The sequence below is a fragment of the Manis pentadactyla genome, chromosome 3, assembly GCF_030020395.1.
Source record: "Manis pentadactyla isolate mManPen7 chromosome 3, mManPen7.hap1, whole genome shotgun sequence".
In the NCBI taxonomy this organism is placed as follows: domain Eukaryota; kingdom Metazoa; phylum Chordata; class Mammalia; order Pholidota; family Manidae; genus Manis; species Manis pentadactyla.
In genome coordinates, this window is record NC_080021.1 from 157623798 (window position 1) to 157640426 (window position 16629).

Sequence of the window (16629 nt, forward strand, 5' to 3'; positions counted from 1 at the left end):
AAAAAGCATAGTGAAAATGTTTCTTTGAGCTAAAAGCTTTAGGTTTATTGAAAAAAAACAATGTTTCATTTTATTTGGGTTATACACATTTAGACTTTTCAGTCACAAAATATGATGAAGAATTAAAAATCCACAGTAATTTAACCTCAAAATTTAAGAATACATTGTCACTTGTGATGGAAACCTCTAATTCTTACTCTATTGTCACTGATATTAATTAAGCAGAAGATTTATCTAAAACAGATTTAAGTCATAGGTCTATCTACTTTTCCTCATAAATTCAGAAATCATGGTAACAAAATAAATTTTAATCAGCATTTTCATTAGTTCCCCAAAATTTGAACAGTCAATGAAAATGTTAACAGTTACACAGAACTATTATCACTCTTCTTACACTTACCAGTGTTATAGTGATGCTGCTTCTGATAAATTAAAAGCTTCAAGAAATAATAGTAGTCCTGTTTTATCTCATTTATTATCAACTTACGGCTTATCAAGAGCCTTACTTCCTCTTTAGGCCCAGTTTTACTCTTCCTGAGGTCTTAGGACCTGAGCTTATCTAGGCAGCTGATTCCTCATGTTCTAATAAAGACTTACTGGCAAGTAAGTATTTTTTAATAGTTTACCATTGGGTTTGGCATTAATACTATTTTTCCACTTAAAGAATATTACTGGTCATGCAAATAGACACGACCTTTTCTCTGTCTCAGACATAAACTTGCATTAGGACCAGCATTTGCTTCACAGTAAATATCAAAGAAAAAAATTTTAAATATTAAAAATCCCCATCAATTACTTTTTACAAATAAATGGCAGCTTGTCATTAACTTGGAAATGTTATCACAGTACCAAAACAGTACAAAAACCTAGTAAAGCAGTATATTACATTGGGGGTGGGGAGTGGGGAGGGATCTATTTTCAAGATAGTCCACTGTATAAGATAGCCATTAAGTGATACAGAGATCATAAAGGGCTGAGAAAGGAAGGTTAAGAAACAAAACAAATTAAGTAAATAAATAAAACAAGCATTTAGAAGCAAGCAACACATGCAGAACAAGCAAGAGATTAGTTTACATGAAGAAGAGGCAACTTACATGGCTGTTGAGAAGAGAACTTCTGTGAGTGGACAGACCGTCAGACTTTTGCAGCGTCTCAATCGCCATTTCAATCTGATAATAGATGTCATTAAAAAAAGGGCTCAAGACAAGATAGTAATAAAAGGCTCACCAGAGAATTTTGATAGATTCTTTAAAGTTCAATTGCTTCTTCAATGGTGGCTAATGAATAGCTCTCACTAAATGTGTATTTCCCCAAACTTCCCCCAGCCCCCAGAAAATATGCACACTAATAAGCCCAATCACAAAGATAAACCTTTTTGAACATTCTGTAATTATAAGATTGGAGACCTGAGGAACAGGAACCCTGGTGGATTTTTCTAGTTATGAGAAAATATTCTTGACTTTCATAGTTCAAGATGTGGGATAGTAACCACTCTTTCTAAATAGCATCCCACCCTAAGAGTATTTAATATTTGTTCTATTCTATTGTGAAAGAAAAATTGTATTGCAGATTTTATGTTTAACATGCATTGGAATTTTAATGCAAATGTACCAAGACACCACCCTTTATTAGTGTTCAAAAGCTACTAAATCTATCCATTCCTTCCTTAACTCTATATTAAAATTTGGAGGTGGAGGGTCATAAGTACAAACAAACATTAAGATGTAGTCACGGCCCCTACATTAATTTTAGGATGTGGTGGTGAGGCAGAGCTATTAGAAATGACAGCAGAAATGGAATGTAGAAGAGAAAATAATTCAGAGCCAACAAAGGAAAGGGACAACCAGAGAAAAACAGTTTTATTCTATGCAAGCTCAGCATATCATGAGCAATCATTAACACCTTAATTAAGAAGCAGGTGCCCATAATAAATGCGATGAGCTCTTGATAGCTCATATCAATCTCTCAGCTCCTAGCACTGTGCACGTATTGGAAAATCCAGACCTGAACACCCTGTATTTGGTTACTGAGTTATACAACAATATTAAATGAAGTTGAATAAAAAACTACATTATGTAAAAGAGAAAATCTGTTTCATCATTTTTATTTTTTACCATCTGATCAAATCAACAATTCAGTAAAAGCAGTTATAAAAAGTACTTAATGCTTTCAAACACAGTTAACTTATACCTTATGTTGGTTATGGAAATTAATGATGCCTTAAAATTTCAACATACTGCCTCCCCCAATTGGAAAAAAAACTGGTGAATGGCAATATACATAGCAAAGTCCTTTATTTTTCTATCAAAGTTTCCAATTTCTTTATGGTGCAATACTTTATACACAGAATGTTCAGTCTCAATTATATCAGTATTAAACCTAATTTTCTTCTAAATGAATTGGGAATTAATAACTTTAATTTTATTATTTACCCAAGTTACTGGTTGTTCCCTAGAGTTAATAAAATGTAATACTGACAAGAATGTTATAAAGTATAGAAAAAAATTCTTAAGATATTAAAATAATACATAAGATGATAAAATAAGATAATACATAAGATATAAAATAATACATAAGAATAAACAAAATTTATTCTACTGTTCAAGTTTGTTCTAGATAAAAAAATTTAATGAATTGGCTTCTAAAACATTTTCTCTGCCAGATGGAATGTTATGGTAGTTTATCATTATACTTGAAAATAAACTGAGGGAAGTGACAAAGGACAAGTACAAAAGACATATTATAGAAAAAGTAGTGTAAATGTAACAAGTGAACAAACATTTTACCAAAATATTAAACTGTAAAATTATAAAAGACTTTGGTACTAAACTCTCTTAAAAGGGCATCAATAAGTACTCTTGTTTTCCAAGAGAAAACATACACGAAAAATCAGCTAAAAAGACACATTCTCATGTGATGTTAAATCACTTTTAGAAAGTGACTTTAAATTGCTTTTAGGAAGAATCTGCTCAAAATTTGCTAAAATGCCTACCTTTTCTTTAAAGTTTAAGTGTTGAAAATTTGAGGTTAGATTTCAGTCTGCAAAATAAAAATAAAATGATCTATACCTTCTGATTCATGGGCTAAGATGAAAGGTAAAAATTATCAGAAATAAAATAGCTGTGTAATACTTAGGGAGAAATCCATGTCTGGGTTTGTGTATTAATCAGCAAGTTTAATTTCTTTATGACTAAAGGAGTCATGGTTGTTTTCTACAGTTAAAAAGTCAGCATGGTAAAGAGACATTTTCCATTTCTTCCTTAAACTAATTAAGCTTTAGACCATGAATATACCTTAGCTTATTTTTTGAAAAATCAATTCTGTGAACTAAGGTCCAGTGCCCAGTTATACCTCCCATTAAATAATCACTGTACGACTGAGTCACTGATAATGTACATGCCCTCTCCACAATTACCTAGTCCTAGGACATGCAGAGCTTGGGAGTTTACACTGGTTCATGATGACCCTGTGCTATAGCCTCATAATCATGCAAGAAGCTACAGCAACTCTTCTGAGATCAAACGGTGGGATGCTCCATTTGAGATGAGATGTTCAGCCTGCAAAGACAGGCTTTCAAAGCATTAAGTGAGGTTATTGGAGTGAATGCAACTTAGAAAGACCCTATGTGAATGAGCAGGTAAGAAAGTGATATCCATTCCACCATAGCACTATGGGCACATGACTTCTTAGAAAAAACAGTCTTTTCTAGAAGATAAAAGAGCTTTATCAATGTATTTGGGATGATTTAAAACCCTCCAGATTCACCAGCTAAAACATTCCCATGAGATTGGGAATCTACTCTGAGGGTGGTTATCAGCCAAAAATTGGAACCCCTGGTCCAGTGCTATGCAGAAACATTTTCAGAAAATGGAAAAAAGATTGTACACTATGCTTAGAAAGGCTGCTGAAATGTTAAGAGTGGCAAAACTCTGAGGCAGAAAAACGATAAAAGATAGTTGAAAAGTCTTCCAGCCTTAGGAATCACATGTGGTCTCAAAGCCTCAGATGCTACCTCAATGGAATCCTACTCAAAGCCTGAAGAGCCAAATCTCAGGAAAGGTGGAGAGCTTCCTGCATTCATATGCCAGGTTTCTTTCTGACCATATATTACCAGGAAGATGAAAATGCCTCTTGCAGTATGCCATATGACAAGATGCTATAAAGCATAATTTTAAAACTCAGATCTGGTTGGAACAACTTGCTAAGAGTAGTTTATAGTGAAGCCTCTTCAGAGAAACTTAGACTTCATCACAGACTGCAGAGACCCACATAAGTTTTGCTGGGAATGAAGCTTAATTTGGGTGCAGAGAGGAAGATAACACCAGGTGCTGTTTGGGATTGTGTCACCAATTAGGAATTAAAGAATTAAAGGAAATACAGGTGTGACTCAAAAGACAGAATCCCTGGGAATGGCTTAAGTGGGTTTCCCTCATTCGGAAGGATCTCCACACTAAGCCTGGAGTGCTAATTAGAGACTACACCAACTACTTTGCTTCTGGTACAGAAAATGGCATGGTCACAAACATGATAAACATATAACCACATCGCAACAAGCAGAACTTAGATTTAAGAAAAGAAAATCATGCCTCTTTAAGGCAGAAGAATCCCCCATTTGTTTTGAGTACAATAATTATAGATATCTGTAGCAGACTGCACCAGTGAAAGAAATCTTTCCTGGTTTGTCAGGAATCAGGATCAGAAATTCAGAACAGCCAAGGAGATGTTGTATTTCACGTCCAAGGGCAAAAATAAAGCTCAGTGGAGTTCCTACAAAGATATAGCAAACCCTCTAAGGAGGACCTGAAGGGAGCATGATAAACACGTGGCCCAAAACTCAATCTGCAAACTCTTTTCCAGTCACTAAAATGCTAATGCTGCCTTGTTGGAATCAAGAATGGGGGAGAGTTTCCAAGCACCCAATCACCTTAAGATGTGCCAAATTCAGTTAAGAATCAGTGTTCCAAAAAGGACTTCAGAGAAGTCCTACCTGATTTCTTAGGAAAAGAGGGGAGAAGAGGGGTCAAATGGTGTCTGGATGTCTGGTAAATACTATGTGTGTATTCTCTTTTCCCAGGCTCAAAGAAGGGATCAGAATTGTACTTTTTTCTAAGGTAGCAAATACTTTTAAAGAGAAAAATGCAGTAAGAAATAAAGCATTTTCCCCTTATTTTAATTCCCCATTTCTATTTATAATTGGTATTTATAGTTCCCCATTGCCTTCTAAGGAGAATCCTTATCACCGTATGGCCCCTTGTTTTTCAGGTCTGCACCAGGCTTAAGCACTTGGCCAAAGGGTTGAGAGATTTAGAGGGAGGTTTGGGAAGACGAGACGAACACTCGCCGGCAGAATGAACAGACAGCCTGCAGAAAACAAGGTGCACAGAGGCCCTGAGTGACTGTGCTCTGGACATAGTGATGCTAAACTTTCAGTTCTTTACTCTGCAAAACCTTCAGTAAAATATGTGCCACTCGCAAATACTTCAGGTGCAAGTAATCAAGACTGGCTGGAGCACAGGGTGTGTTCAGGGGCAGTTGATAATGAAAAACAAAAAACCTCAGTTTGTAATGCAGTGAAATATGAAGTGGTGCTGAGTCTTTTGTATGAGTTACATGGGGCAAAAAAGAGGCTCCCCTGTAAAGTGCATACACATTTATGTATATTTTTGCAATGGCCCAAATAGTATGTCATATATGTGAATAATTATGACTTACTCTTAATGTAAATATTGACCAGTCATTCCATTACATGCTGTTAAGACAGAAGGAAAAAGAACAATTACATCATCTAATTCATTGTCTTTATAGGTCAAGGTATATTATCTTGACTCTGAAATGGCTTTTTAATATTTTTAAAGACAAAAGATCAAGATTGATGCATTCAACTATCACTGTAATTAAACTGGTCTTGTTAGAAATTATTTCTAGAACAGTTGAAGCAAATGATTTAAAAATAGAATACTATAATGCTTTATGATGTATAAAGCCTCTTTTATATTACTTCTCATTTGAATTTGCAGCAACTTTGTGAAATAAGAAAGGCAAGCAGTTATTACTAGCTCCTTTTCACAGATGAGGGAATTGAGACTGGAATTGAGGCACTTTCTTGAGATGACATAGTATTGACTATGACATTGGAATCCACGATTTATCACTTAAAGTTCAATATCATTTCCATTTTATACAAATACAGCATGAATATAAATCAAGTGGAAATATATCAAATTGTTTTAATGAAACCATTTTCTGATAGTTTCTGATAGTGGTCTGTAAAATTTGCTAAATGATTTGCTGATAACAAACAAGATTTACTTTCAAATAGAAAAATCTTTAAATATGATTGATAATAATTACTTGACAATTATTTCAAAGTGATCAAGTTATAAGGTAACAAAATTGAGTGGATAGTTACATTTTAATCATCATGAAAATACTTCTCCTTAATGTATAATGATTGCATTTCCTTTTTAATACAGGTTACTTTGTTAACCTTACTAGTTAACAGTTTCTTAGAGAAACAATTTTTGTTTCCTTGTGAAAGTACAGTAAATTCTTTAGAGAAACCTCATGAAACAAATACACTTAAGACTAGAAATTACCTTTAGGGCAATTTTTCTCCTAAACTCTAAGACTTTACATTTTGTTTGCCTTTGCAATCAGGTAAAACAAATATTTCTACTTGGTGACTTTTGTTCAGAAAAGGTATCTGTGATTCCTGATGTTAAGCATGTAGCCACTGGCCTTACACCTGTTAGAAATGACAACCTCATGCTGTCATTGTGTGTGTATGTGTGGCAGGGACTTCCTACAGGAAGCACTTCAACCAGGAACATCAAAGGAAAGAACATTCACACCTAGCCTATATAGTTTAAAGACTACAGAGAGAACACTGCATTTAGTCTTTATAATCACTACAACAAATTCTTTCAAAGTGTGGTCCTAGACCCTTGTTAGAATCATCTGAGCACATGCTAGAAATGCAAAACAAGCAAAAACAAAAATGGAGACTCTGCATCCAGGTTTCTCATATATGTATTGCTAATGCTTTGATCTCCTCTTCAATATGCTCACAGCAGTGTTTTTTAGAATGGAAGATGAAACCTAGTGGTGGGTTATGAAATCATTTATGTGGGTCCTGACCAGCATTTTTAAAAAACAAAATAAACCAAACATAGTAGAGAAAAATCAGACGTCCTTGCATAGAGTTGGATAAGCATTGTTTTGTGAGACTTAGGTTTCAATAATCTGTAAATGAATGTATATATATATATACATACTCATACGTGTGTATATAGATGTGTATTTGTGAATGAATATACATATTCATGTACATGAGCACTGGGCTACAATGTAAAGGCATTTCTTACTGTAGGTTATGGCCCCAAAACTTTGCTTTGCACTAAGCAGTTAAAATCAGATCTCTTAATTATCTACAGGTGTCTCTTGGGTCCCAGAAGCCAGACAATGCAGAGAGAAGCATCCTCATGAAAGCTAAGGCTCTGAATATGACACTGCTCTTTAAGTTGTATGTTCAAGTGATACAGAAATCAACATGCAAATACGTTTTTCCACAGTAATGAAAAGAAGCTTAATTAGAGATTTGGGTCAGGTTGTCCTTCCAACTCTTAAAAAAATTAAAAATGCCCAGAAGACACAGCTATCCAGCTTTGGTTTTCATCTCCCCTTGAACCAGAAAGTAACTAAAGATGAAATTCTAATTTTACTTTTTGAGCAAAGTTTTAAGTCTTGCAAAAGCTTAACTATATGAAATAATTTTTATTCACTGATCATTTTATGACACCTACAGAAAAATTTTGAATTATTATGCTTTCAACCTGAAGTTTTTGTCAATTTCACACCACCTGAAGCTGTTCTGAAATATTTATGAGAAAAAGCATTTGAACAAGAAACTTGCATAATCTGAATGTATTCTAAGAACATTTGGTTTAAACTGGTGGCTTGAAACCAAGAATGTTGTTTTGGGCTTCTAATAATTCTGTAGAGCCCACATCCCTCCATCCTCACCAGACTCTCACCAGAATTCTACGAGACTGGCATTACCAGTGTGTGACAATAAAACTATTTTCTAAGACATCAACTCAATAAGCATTTGGGGCTAGAATTACCTGTCAGAAATCTGTTGAGTTAGGATTAAGTGATAGGATTTAAGGCCAAGTTTACATAGTCCCACGTTAAGATTTCAAATCTGCCTTTTGCAGATTATTCTGAGTAGTCAGAGTATTTTCCATTTGTATTTAGTCTATATAATCACTGAAATGGAGGTTTTCTTCAAAGTGTGGTCTTGGATCAGCATTATCAGAATCATCTAGGTGCTTAAAAGAAATGCAAATCTTGGGCCCTTCACCACACTGAGCCCTGGGGTGGGGTCCAGTGGTGTGCTTTATCACTGCTTTAGAGGATACATATTCAAGTTTGAGGAACACGGCAATAAAACATGATCCTGTTTTTTTTTTTCCTTTGCCAGGGTTAGATTGCAATTACTATTTCAGGGAGAATAAATATAGAAGGAATGGGCATTCTTACAATGGTGCTAGCTAATTCTACTTAAAGGCTGATTTTGAGGTACAAGTATTATTTGGATTTTTGCTTCCCTTTCACTTTCTTACTACCCAATCCTAACCAACCTTTAGGCAATTTTGCAATTCATTTTATTAATATAATAAAAGATAAGCACAATTTTGGTGACTCTAACATTAATCAATTTACAGTGTATTAACATTTGTGATTTTTAAAATAATGTGGTAAGAGAGGAGATGAGACTGTTCACTTGAACAAATCTTGGGGGCTACTTGTGGATTTCCATTTCTGCCTGGGAGGTTTAGGTACCTGTCAGTGCTGAACTAGCTCCATTACCCTTTGTAGTCAAGAAACACAGTGCTTGGTCAGTAGTGAGTGTTCAATGTACGTTTCAGAGGGTGAGTGATTAAAGAAAATAATCCAGAATCTATGTCTATGAATACAAATACAAAACATTCACTTTCACTCCAAAATACTGAATAAGAATTAATCTAAAAATATTTACTAAATTTATTGCCAGTTTTCATTCTCTAAAACTTTCAACAATCTAATAAATGAGGACTTTTCCTGAAACTTAGAATCAAGGTTTAATTTGAATTGTGAGACCTCGCAGACAGTCTATATACTGCTGGGCACATAAAGGGTTGCCTCAGCTACCTGCATTTGGGGAACATGGATAAACACATACACCTTATATTTACTAAGAACTTGCTTTAAATTTTTGAAAATAATAAACCACTTTTTAAAAATAAATAATATATTCACATGCCTCCCCCTTTTTTTCTTCATGTCTTCTTCTAGAGTTTTTGTGCTTATATAAGCATATAAAACGTATGTTTCTGTAACACACACACACTGCATTTTCATTGAACAGTATTTTGGAGATCTTTCCATATCAGTATATCTCTACCTATCTATATAGATACATACATACATATACTGCCTTATTCTTTTTTATACCTGTAAAAAATTCCAGTGAATGAACAAATGTACTAAAATTTATTTAACTATTTCTCTGATGATGGACAATTAGGCTTTTCCAATCTTTTTCTATTACAAATAATTCTACAATGAATATAGCTGTTCATTCAACATTTCACTTATGTAGGAATATTATCAGCAGGATAAATTCCTAGAAGTACACTCTGGTTGAAAAGATGTATGTAATTGCAAGGTTGATAAAAATTTCCATGTTCTCCAATCCTCTGCCAATTTAAATTTCTGTCAACAACGAACAAAGGTGCCTGTTTCTTTATACCTTTGCCAAGGCTTATTAAGTTTCTCAGCTTTGCCAGTGTGAGAGAGAAAAAATGGTATCTCTTTGTAGTTTAACTTTCTTTTTCAGTGGACTGAATGTTCATATAGTTTCTCCACTTTTGGTCTCTTTTTGTTTTTTTTCTGATGGATTTGTAAGTGGTCTTATATTTCCAACAAATCAGTCTTTTGAATATAATGTCTCAGAACGTTATGCTAGGCTGTTGTTTCACTGTTGCCTTTGTAGTGGTTCTTGTCATATGGGATATTTTAACTTTTATGTAGTTGATTATATCAGTATATCCTTTACAGCTTCTGGATTTTACATGATTCTTCCCCACTATGAGAGAATAATAACAGAATATATTTTTCTATCCAAGTGAAGTTAATTTTTGTATGAGAAGTAATATGTGGAACCAATCCAATTTTCTTTTCTAAATAGTCATCCCATTGTCCCAAATACCATTTATTGACAATCCATCATTCCTCCACTGACAGGTAATTCCACCTTCATCACATCCTATATTCCTATGTTCATGTGGCCTATTTATGGTCTTTAGTCCATTACTGGCCTATACTGATCTATTCATGTGCTTCGACAATTGTTTTAAATTATTATAATTTGATATGTTTGAGTAACAGGTAGGGCAGTTTCTGTCCCTCTCCATCCCCCATTATTTTCTTTCTATAAAATTTTCTTCATTTTTCTTGTATGTTTATTTATATATACAGTCTTTCTTGTAAAAGGAAACATTTATTAACATTTTGATTGGGATCATACTGAAATAGTTTAAGCTAATTTTAGGGAGATTCAAAATGTTTGATAGTTGAAACTGCTTTTTCAATTATTCAACCTTCTTTTTGTGTTTCTTAGGAAATTTAAAAAGTTTTATTCAGCAGCTAGGTCTTCCACAAACACTGTTAGTTAACTGCCTGGTATAATTTGAATTTATTCTAAGTGAGATCTTTGCTTCAATTATATTTTCCTAACTACTATTATTTACATCTAAAAAATTACTTATTTATTTGTATATTAATTTTGTACTCAGTTACCCTACTAAATTTTCTTATTATTTGTTTTAGCTTTTCATTTGATTCTCTATGATTTTTTATCAGGTATATAGCCATACCATCTGAAAATTCTAACCTCTTTACCTCCTTTCTATTTTTGTATTTCTCTCTTTCTCTTTTCTAAACACCATCTTTCCTATAATTTTGAAAGCACAATTAAAAATCACATCTTCCTTTCTTACAAGGCAGATAGGAAAGTTACTAAAACATATAGTATGTGAATTTAAAATACAAGTGTAAAATTATTTCTGACATGTGGTAGTTACATTATGAAACTCCTAGCCCATGAAATTTATAGCACCAACAGTTATAATCAAACACAATAGATAGATTTTAAAAGAAACCAGATAATTCTGTGGCCAATAAATACAACTCTAGTTATGCATGTTGAGAAAGTGGTAATCAATTCACATGTTTTTGGAGGATGGGAACAGGAAGAAATTCCCTCTCATTTGAGAATTGATAATTGGTCATGGACACTGTGTTATATTTTCCCTCATTAAGTTAAAATACATGGGCTGGTGTTAGAGACAGTATCAAAATTTTACAGTTCTAATACTGACTCAAACTGTAGTATATTTTAATTTACTACCAATACATTTCCTATTTTATGTGGGTTGTCTGGTCTCTATTTGTGAAATGTGAGCAATTTTTTTCCATCAAAATCTATAGTAGTTTCAAACTAGTAAATTAATTTGAAATATGACTTATAAATATAAGGATCAAGGAAAAAGTTACACAAGAAGTCAGCTAGAACACAGCTTACTTCCATATTTATAAATAGAATTCACAAACATCATTAAATCTTCCCAATCTAGATTTTGCATAAAATAGAATCTAGCCATTTCTGGCATGTCACAACACACCTGTAGTTCTGAAATGCTGTTTCAGTACACAATATCTAAAAATTAAAATAATCTCAATTTATTTTGCTTTAGAAATTCAGGAGAACTCATCAGCTAAGCTCAGGAGAGACTAAGGTCCCTGTCATTCAGTTTGTCTTAACCTTCTAGTTTATCAAGCTTGCTACTAGGAGTGGAATGTCTTACAGACTTAACTGTAAATTACTGCCTCTAGATCTTATCAGGTTCAAGGCTGGAGCAGTGTGGAACTGACTGACAGCTGATTGGAATACAGATGAAGCAATGGAGACTATGAGTCACTCAAAGTCTCATTTTATTAAGTGCTTTGAAAATGAGGTCCCAGAACCTTCAGTCAATTTAGGATTTAGTGTAGGAAGCAGAAGATTCGTGGTACTGTCTCTGAGGAGTTTCATTTGAGGGCTCAGCTGGCCTGGGGAAAATAGAACACAGAAAAACAAAAAGTGCTAAAATCATGGTGGACATACATACTTCTGCCAAAATAAGTGAAGAAGTAGTTTTGTTTTTGCCTTTTTTATGACTGAGGCTAATTGGAAGACTAAGACAATTATTTAAAATATAAATTATTTCTGTAATATATAAAATATATAATAACTGTGACTTGTACTTAATTCATACACTTACAAATTTAAAAAACTTCTTCCATGCATATCTTTAGATATTATAATTAAACAGAAGCTTTCACCTCATGGGACTATATTGCTTTTCTATTTCTACATAGCTGTAACCAATAATCCAACATTATCTTTCTTTGGTAAAACAGACGGGCAGTTCAGCTCTTTGTAATATAGTCATTCCCATAAATATAAGGAAACACTTTAAGTATTGATATGAAAAAAATCTCTGAGATACAACCTTAGCTGAGAAAAAGCCAAGATGCAATATTTTGGTTACCATTTGCATACAAAAAAATAAAGGTAATGAAAAGGAGAGAGACACACACACATTCTGTGTATATATTCACAGAACATCTCTAGAATGATACTCAACTTGATGACAGTGGTTGCTTCTAATGAAAAGACTGAGGAACAGAGGTGAGAGAGAGACTGCATTATGTACTTTCTCACATCTGTTGAGTTGTGTAACTTAAAAATGCAAAATTAATTCATGCAAATAAATGAATAAAATTTTTGAAACAAAATAAATGGCCATTGGTAACATTCTAGAAGAAAGCAAAATCATTCTCTAGGATGCTAAATATTTTCATCTTTAGAAAAAAACATTCCCTTATACAAATCCACAAACTTGTATACCCAAGGATAAATAGATAAAAGCATCAATATTCTTAAATAAATTCTCAACGTTCTAATAATTACATAATCAAGGCCAAACTTCTATACAGCAGCAGATGGACATTCAAATTTTCCTCCAAATAGCTGAAAGAAATTACAGTGTCATACAGTAATCAAAAGGGGGAAAGATATGAACAATATCAGTTTTAACACATTTTCCTCGTGCCCCTTGGTAGAATCTAATTTTAGCAAAAGACATTTAACATATAATTAATAAACATATATAAAAAGGTATAAAATTAGCTTTCATATCACAGTCTCAAAAATAATTAATGTAATCTATTTAGTTAACAAGAAGGAATAAAAACTCCATAAATAACCATCTAAGAGTACAAATGTTATTTTATGGAGGAGTGAATAAATAAAGCTTCTTAAGGCAAATTGCTAATTATTGTATAGTCTGGCATACAATAAAATGGGTTGTGATGAGCACAAAATATCACTAACTACAATCACAAATTTTTGATCTTCAAAGGCAAGTTGTGTTCAGGCTCCAAAATTCTAAAATTCTGTATGTGGTATGGTTATACAGAAAAATAATGAAGAAAAATAAATTTAGTTTCAGTGAATAAAGACATACAAGGCAACTACAGTGATGCAGTTATAAGGAAGACTAAATATAATGAGTTTAGAATGATGACTAGCTAATTCTTCTACCTTTATATCCATGTGCTACTAAAATATTAACAATAGGTCCCCAGAATTAACTTAATGAAATGTAAAACATTTCTTCAACTAGTAACTTAGCTGAACACATATCTAGTGATGTTTCAATATGTTAATCCTTTTGAAAATTCTTATTTAATACTATCAGCAGGTAATGCTTCTTAAATTTGTATACGTTTAAATAATGTATACTTATTATATATTTTATGCATATTTATTATATATATATATAATTGTTATGTACAAATATGTATGCATATAAGTAGAAACATGTCTACATATACATACATCTATATAATTTATACACACATGGACTCCACTGAGCAAATAAAAGAACACAGTAAGTAAAAAGATAAATAGTATTTTGACCAAATCAGCATCTCACTAGTTTGTACCATAATATTTTCATCAAATAAAATTTGTTACCATTATAATCTTTGGAAAATTCTGACATTTCTAAGTAGCTGGAAGACTGAAAAATTTTATAATACATAAACAAAAATGAAATACTAAAATATATTTATGTAAAATTTTTTTTCATTTACAGTTATAAAACTAAAGTAAATCAAATGCTTAAATAAAAACTCTCCATTGATGATTCAGAGGTCCTTCAGAATAATAAAAATAGTTTTATACTGAGTATTATACTAGGTAAGAAAAATTTAAGTGCTATCATTTATTTTTCTTACTGCCTTCAATTTCATGTCTCTATCATTTTTTCATTGGCACATCTTGAGAAACTGGTATGCACAGTGGAGCAAATTTTTCTTTGTGGCAAGAAATTATTCCTGATAAATTTAAATGAAAGTATTTCTGTATAGACAGAGGTCAAATGTGAAAGACAGTGAAGGTAATTATACTGAGAACCAGAGCAGGAAACCTTGCTAGCCAGTAATTGAGGAAAGGTGTTAGGTTGGTGTTATTCTCAAATACTCAAACTTAACTAGTTTTACATCAACTGAATTCATTGACTTTACGTTCCACTTGCTATATATAGGCTCTTATGAAACATCACAAATGACTATTTCCCAGCCAGGAATTCTGGCCAGAGTATAGACTACCCCCACACAGTCACTTGCACCACGCAGGCTATGGGTGAGAGGTTGAACACTAAAGAACAGCTGGAAAAACAATTTATATAGCACAGTTAGACTCAGTGTTTGGTAGGAAATGGCTTGAGTTTTAACCAGCAGTTGTTAAAGATTGTGCTCATATACATTCTCTGTAGGGTTCTATAGTGAATGAAAATGAGCAAATTCCCTTTAATGACACATATCTACAAAAAAATCTTGAGTTCTAGGAGTTTAAACAACCAAGAAGCTTCAAATTTTTTATCATTTGGCAAGAGGAGGATGGTAGAAATTCTTAAATTCTTAGAGGAATTCTTAAGTTTTATGGTACTATAAACTTTGTTAGTTTTACTATAGTTACAGATGTGAAACTGTACACAGAATCACCAACTTATGTGAATGAAGCAGATGAAGATCTACAGCAGGATTAAGAGGGGGATCTAAGTCAAATATGAATTTTGGTAATAAATGCAAATAAACACTAGCAGATAATATATTTAGGTAATAAACATATTGTATGTGCTTTGATGAGGGCACATTATGATTTTGTCATGTAAAAGTTATCTTTTTAACTTTCATGCTCTTTTTGCTAACAAGGAAATTTTCTTGTAGAAAATAAAATAACCTATCCTTAACACAACCTTACATACTAATGGTTTCTAAAAAGTGTACATTAATATGGACTACTGACACTATGAATTGGTGAGGTTCCCCCAAAGTTTGCCACTATTCCCAGTTGTTAGAATTCAATTATTTTATTTTATTTTATTTTAAGTGTTAGCTTAATTTACCTATTACTAAAAAATCACATCAAATTTGTGTAATGGATAACTTAAGGAGTAATACCATTCTTCACACTCTACACAGAAGGCTAAAAAAAAAAACAAACTATAAAATTTACACTATTGTTTGCACCTGTATTTATACAGCCTGTAATAATTACTTTAGTTAACTCAATGATAGCACTAATACACTTAATAAACCCATATCCAGTTGATAAGGATGTTTCACAGGTAGCCAGAAATCAGTGTGAAGGCATGTAGGAATGTGTGGAGAAGGTGAAATAGGACAGGGATGGGGGATGGGAGATGGAGAGGTTGTAGGCCAGAGAGAGGGTGGATGAAATGGAAGTAGGAAAGGACTCTTTCTCCCAATTGTTCAGTTTTCCTAAGGCCTTGGTAAGTGGCAAATACTTCTGTTTCCACTGAAAATGACTTTCTGGGTGGCTTTCATCAGAAGTACTGTGAAATATTGGCACCTGATCAACTTCTTTTCCTTTTATGGTTATTTTGACAGCTAAAACATTTTACAATTCCTTTGTAAATATTGTGATTTTAAAGCCAGGAGGAAATTAGGAAATCATTTAGTCTAACTAATCCCTTATTTTATTGATGGGAAGCTGAGGTAGTTTCTAATTTACATAGGAATATTGGTATGACTAAAAGGTTTAGAAATGCTGTATTTAGTGTTGTTAAAAATGAGAGACAAATACACATAAGAAATGCTTCAAAAACACACACACAAAAATTATAAAAAAGGAACTCTCCACTCATAATGTGTAGTCATCTGTTCTGATGTTAGTAGGAAATAGTGAATTAAAAACGAAGGATTTTAAAAAATTGATTTGGGAAAAGGTGCTAAATGATGCAAGTATGAGCACACATAAACATTACAAACAGGAAAAGTATATGCAACATACTTACCAAGTATATATCTTGAAGAAAATCCACAAAATGAAAAATATGAAGCCTCTCATATTATTTTGTACTAAATTTATTTCTACTGTTAATTCATTATAAGAACAAACTATATGGTAAGATTATTAAAAAGGTGCATGCAATTAATTCAAATCCCCAAACC

The 16629-nt window shown here is 32.8% G+C and overlaps 1 protein-coding gene across 8 annotated transcripts in view; it reads right to left on the bottom strand.

Annotated features, from left to right (window-relative positions):
- RFX3 (regulatory factor X3) overlaps positions 1-16629 on the bottom strand; it is a 323283-nt gene that overhangs the window by 88975 nt on the left and 217679 nt on the right. For 7 of the 8 annotated variants that reach the window (XM_036928419.2, XM_036928417.2, XM_057498623.1 and 4 more), the window contains one exon: positions 1095-1169. The exons of the other annotated variant lie outside the window; for it this stretch is intronic. In XM_036928419.2, coding sequence (XP_036784314.1) covers positions 1095-1169 — 75 coding nt within the window. The remainder of the gene's footprint in view (positions 1-1094; positions 1170-16629) is intronic. 8 annotated transcript variants of the gene reach the window in all.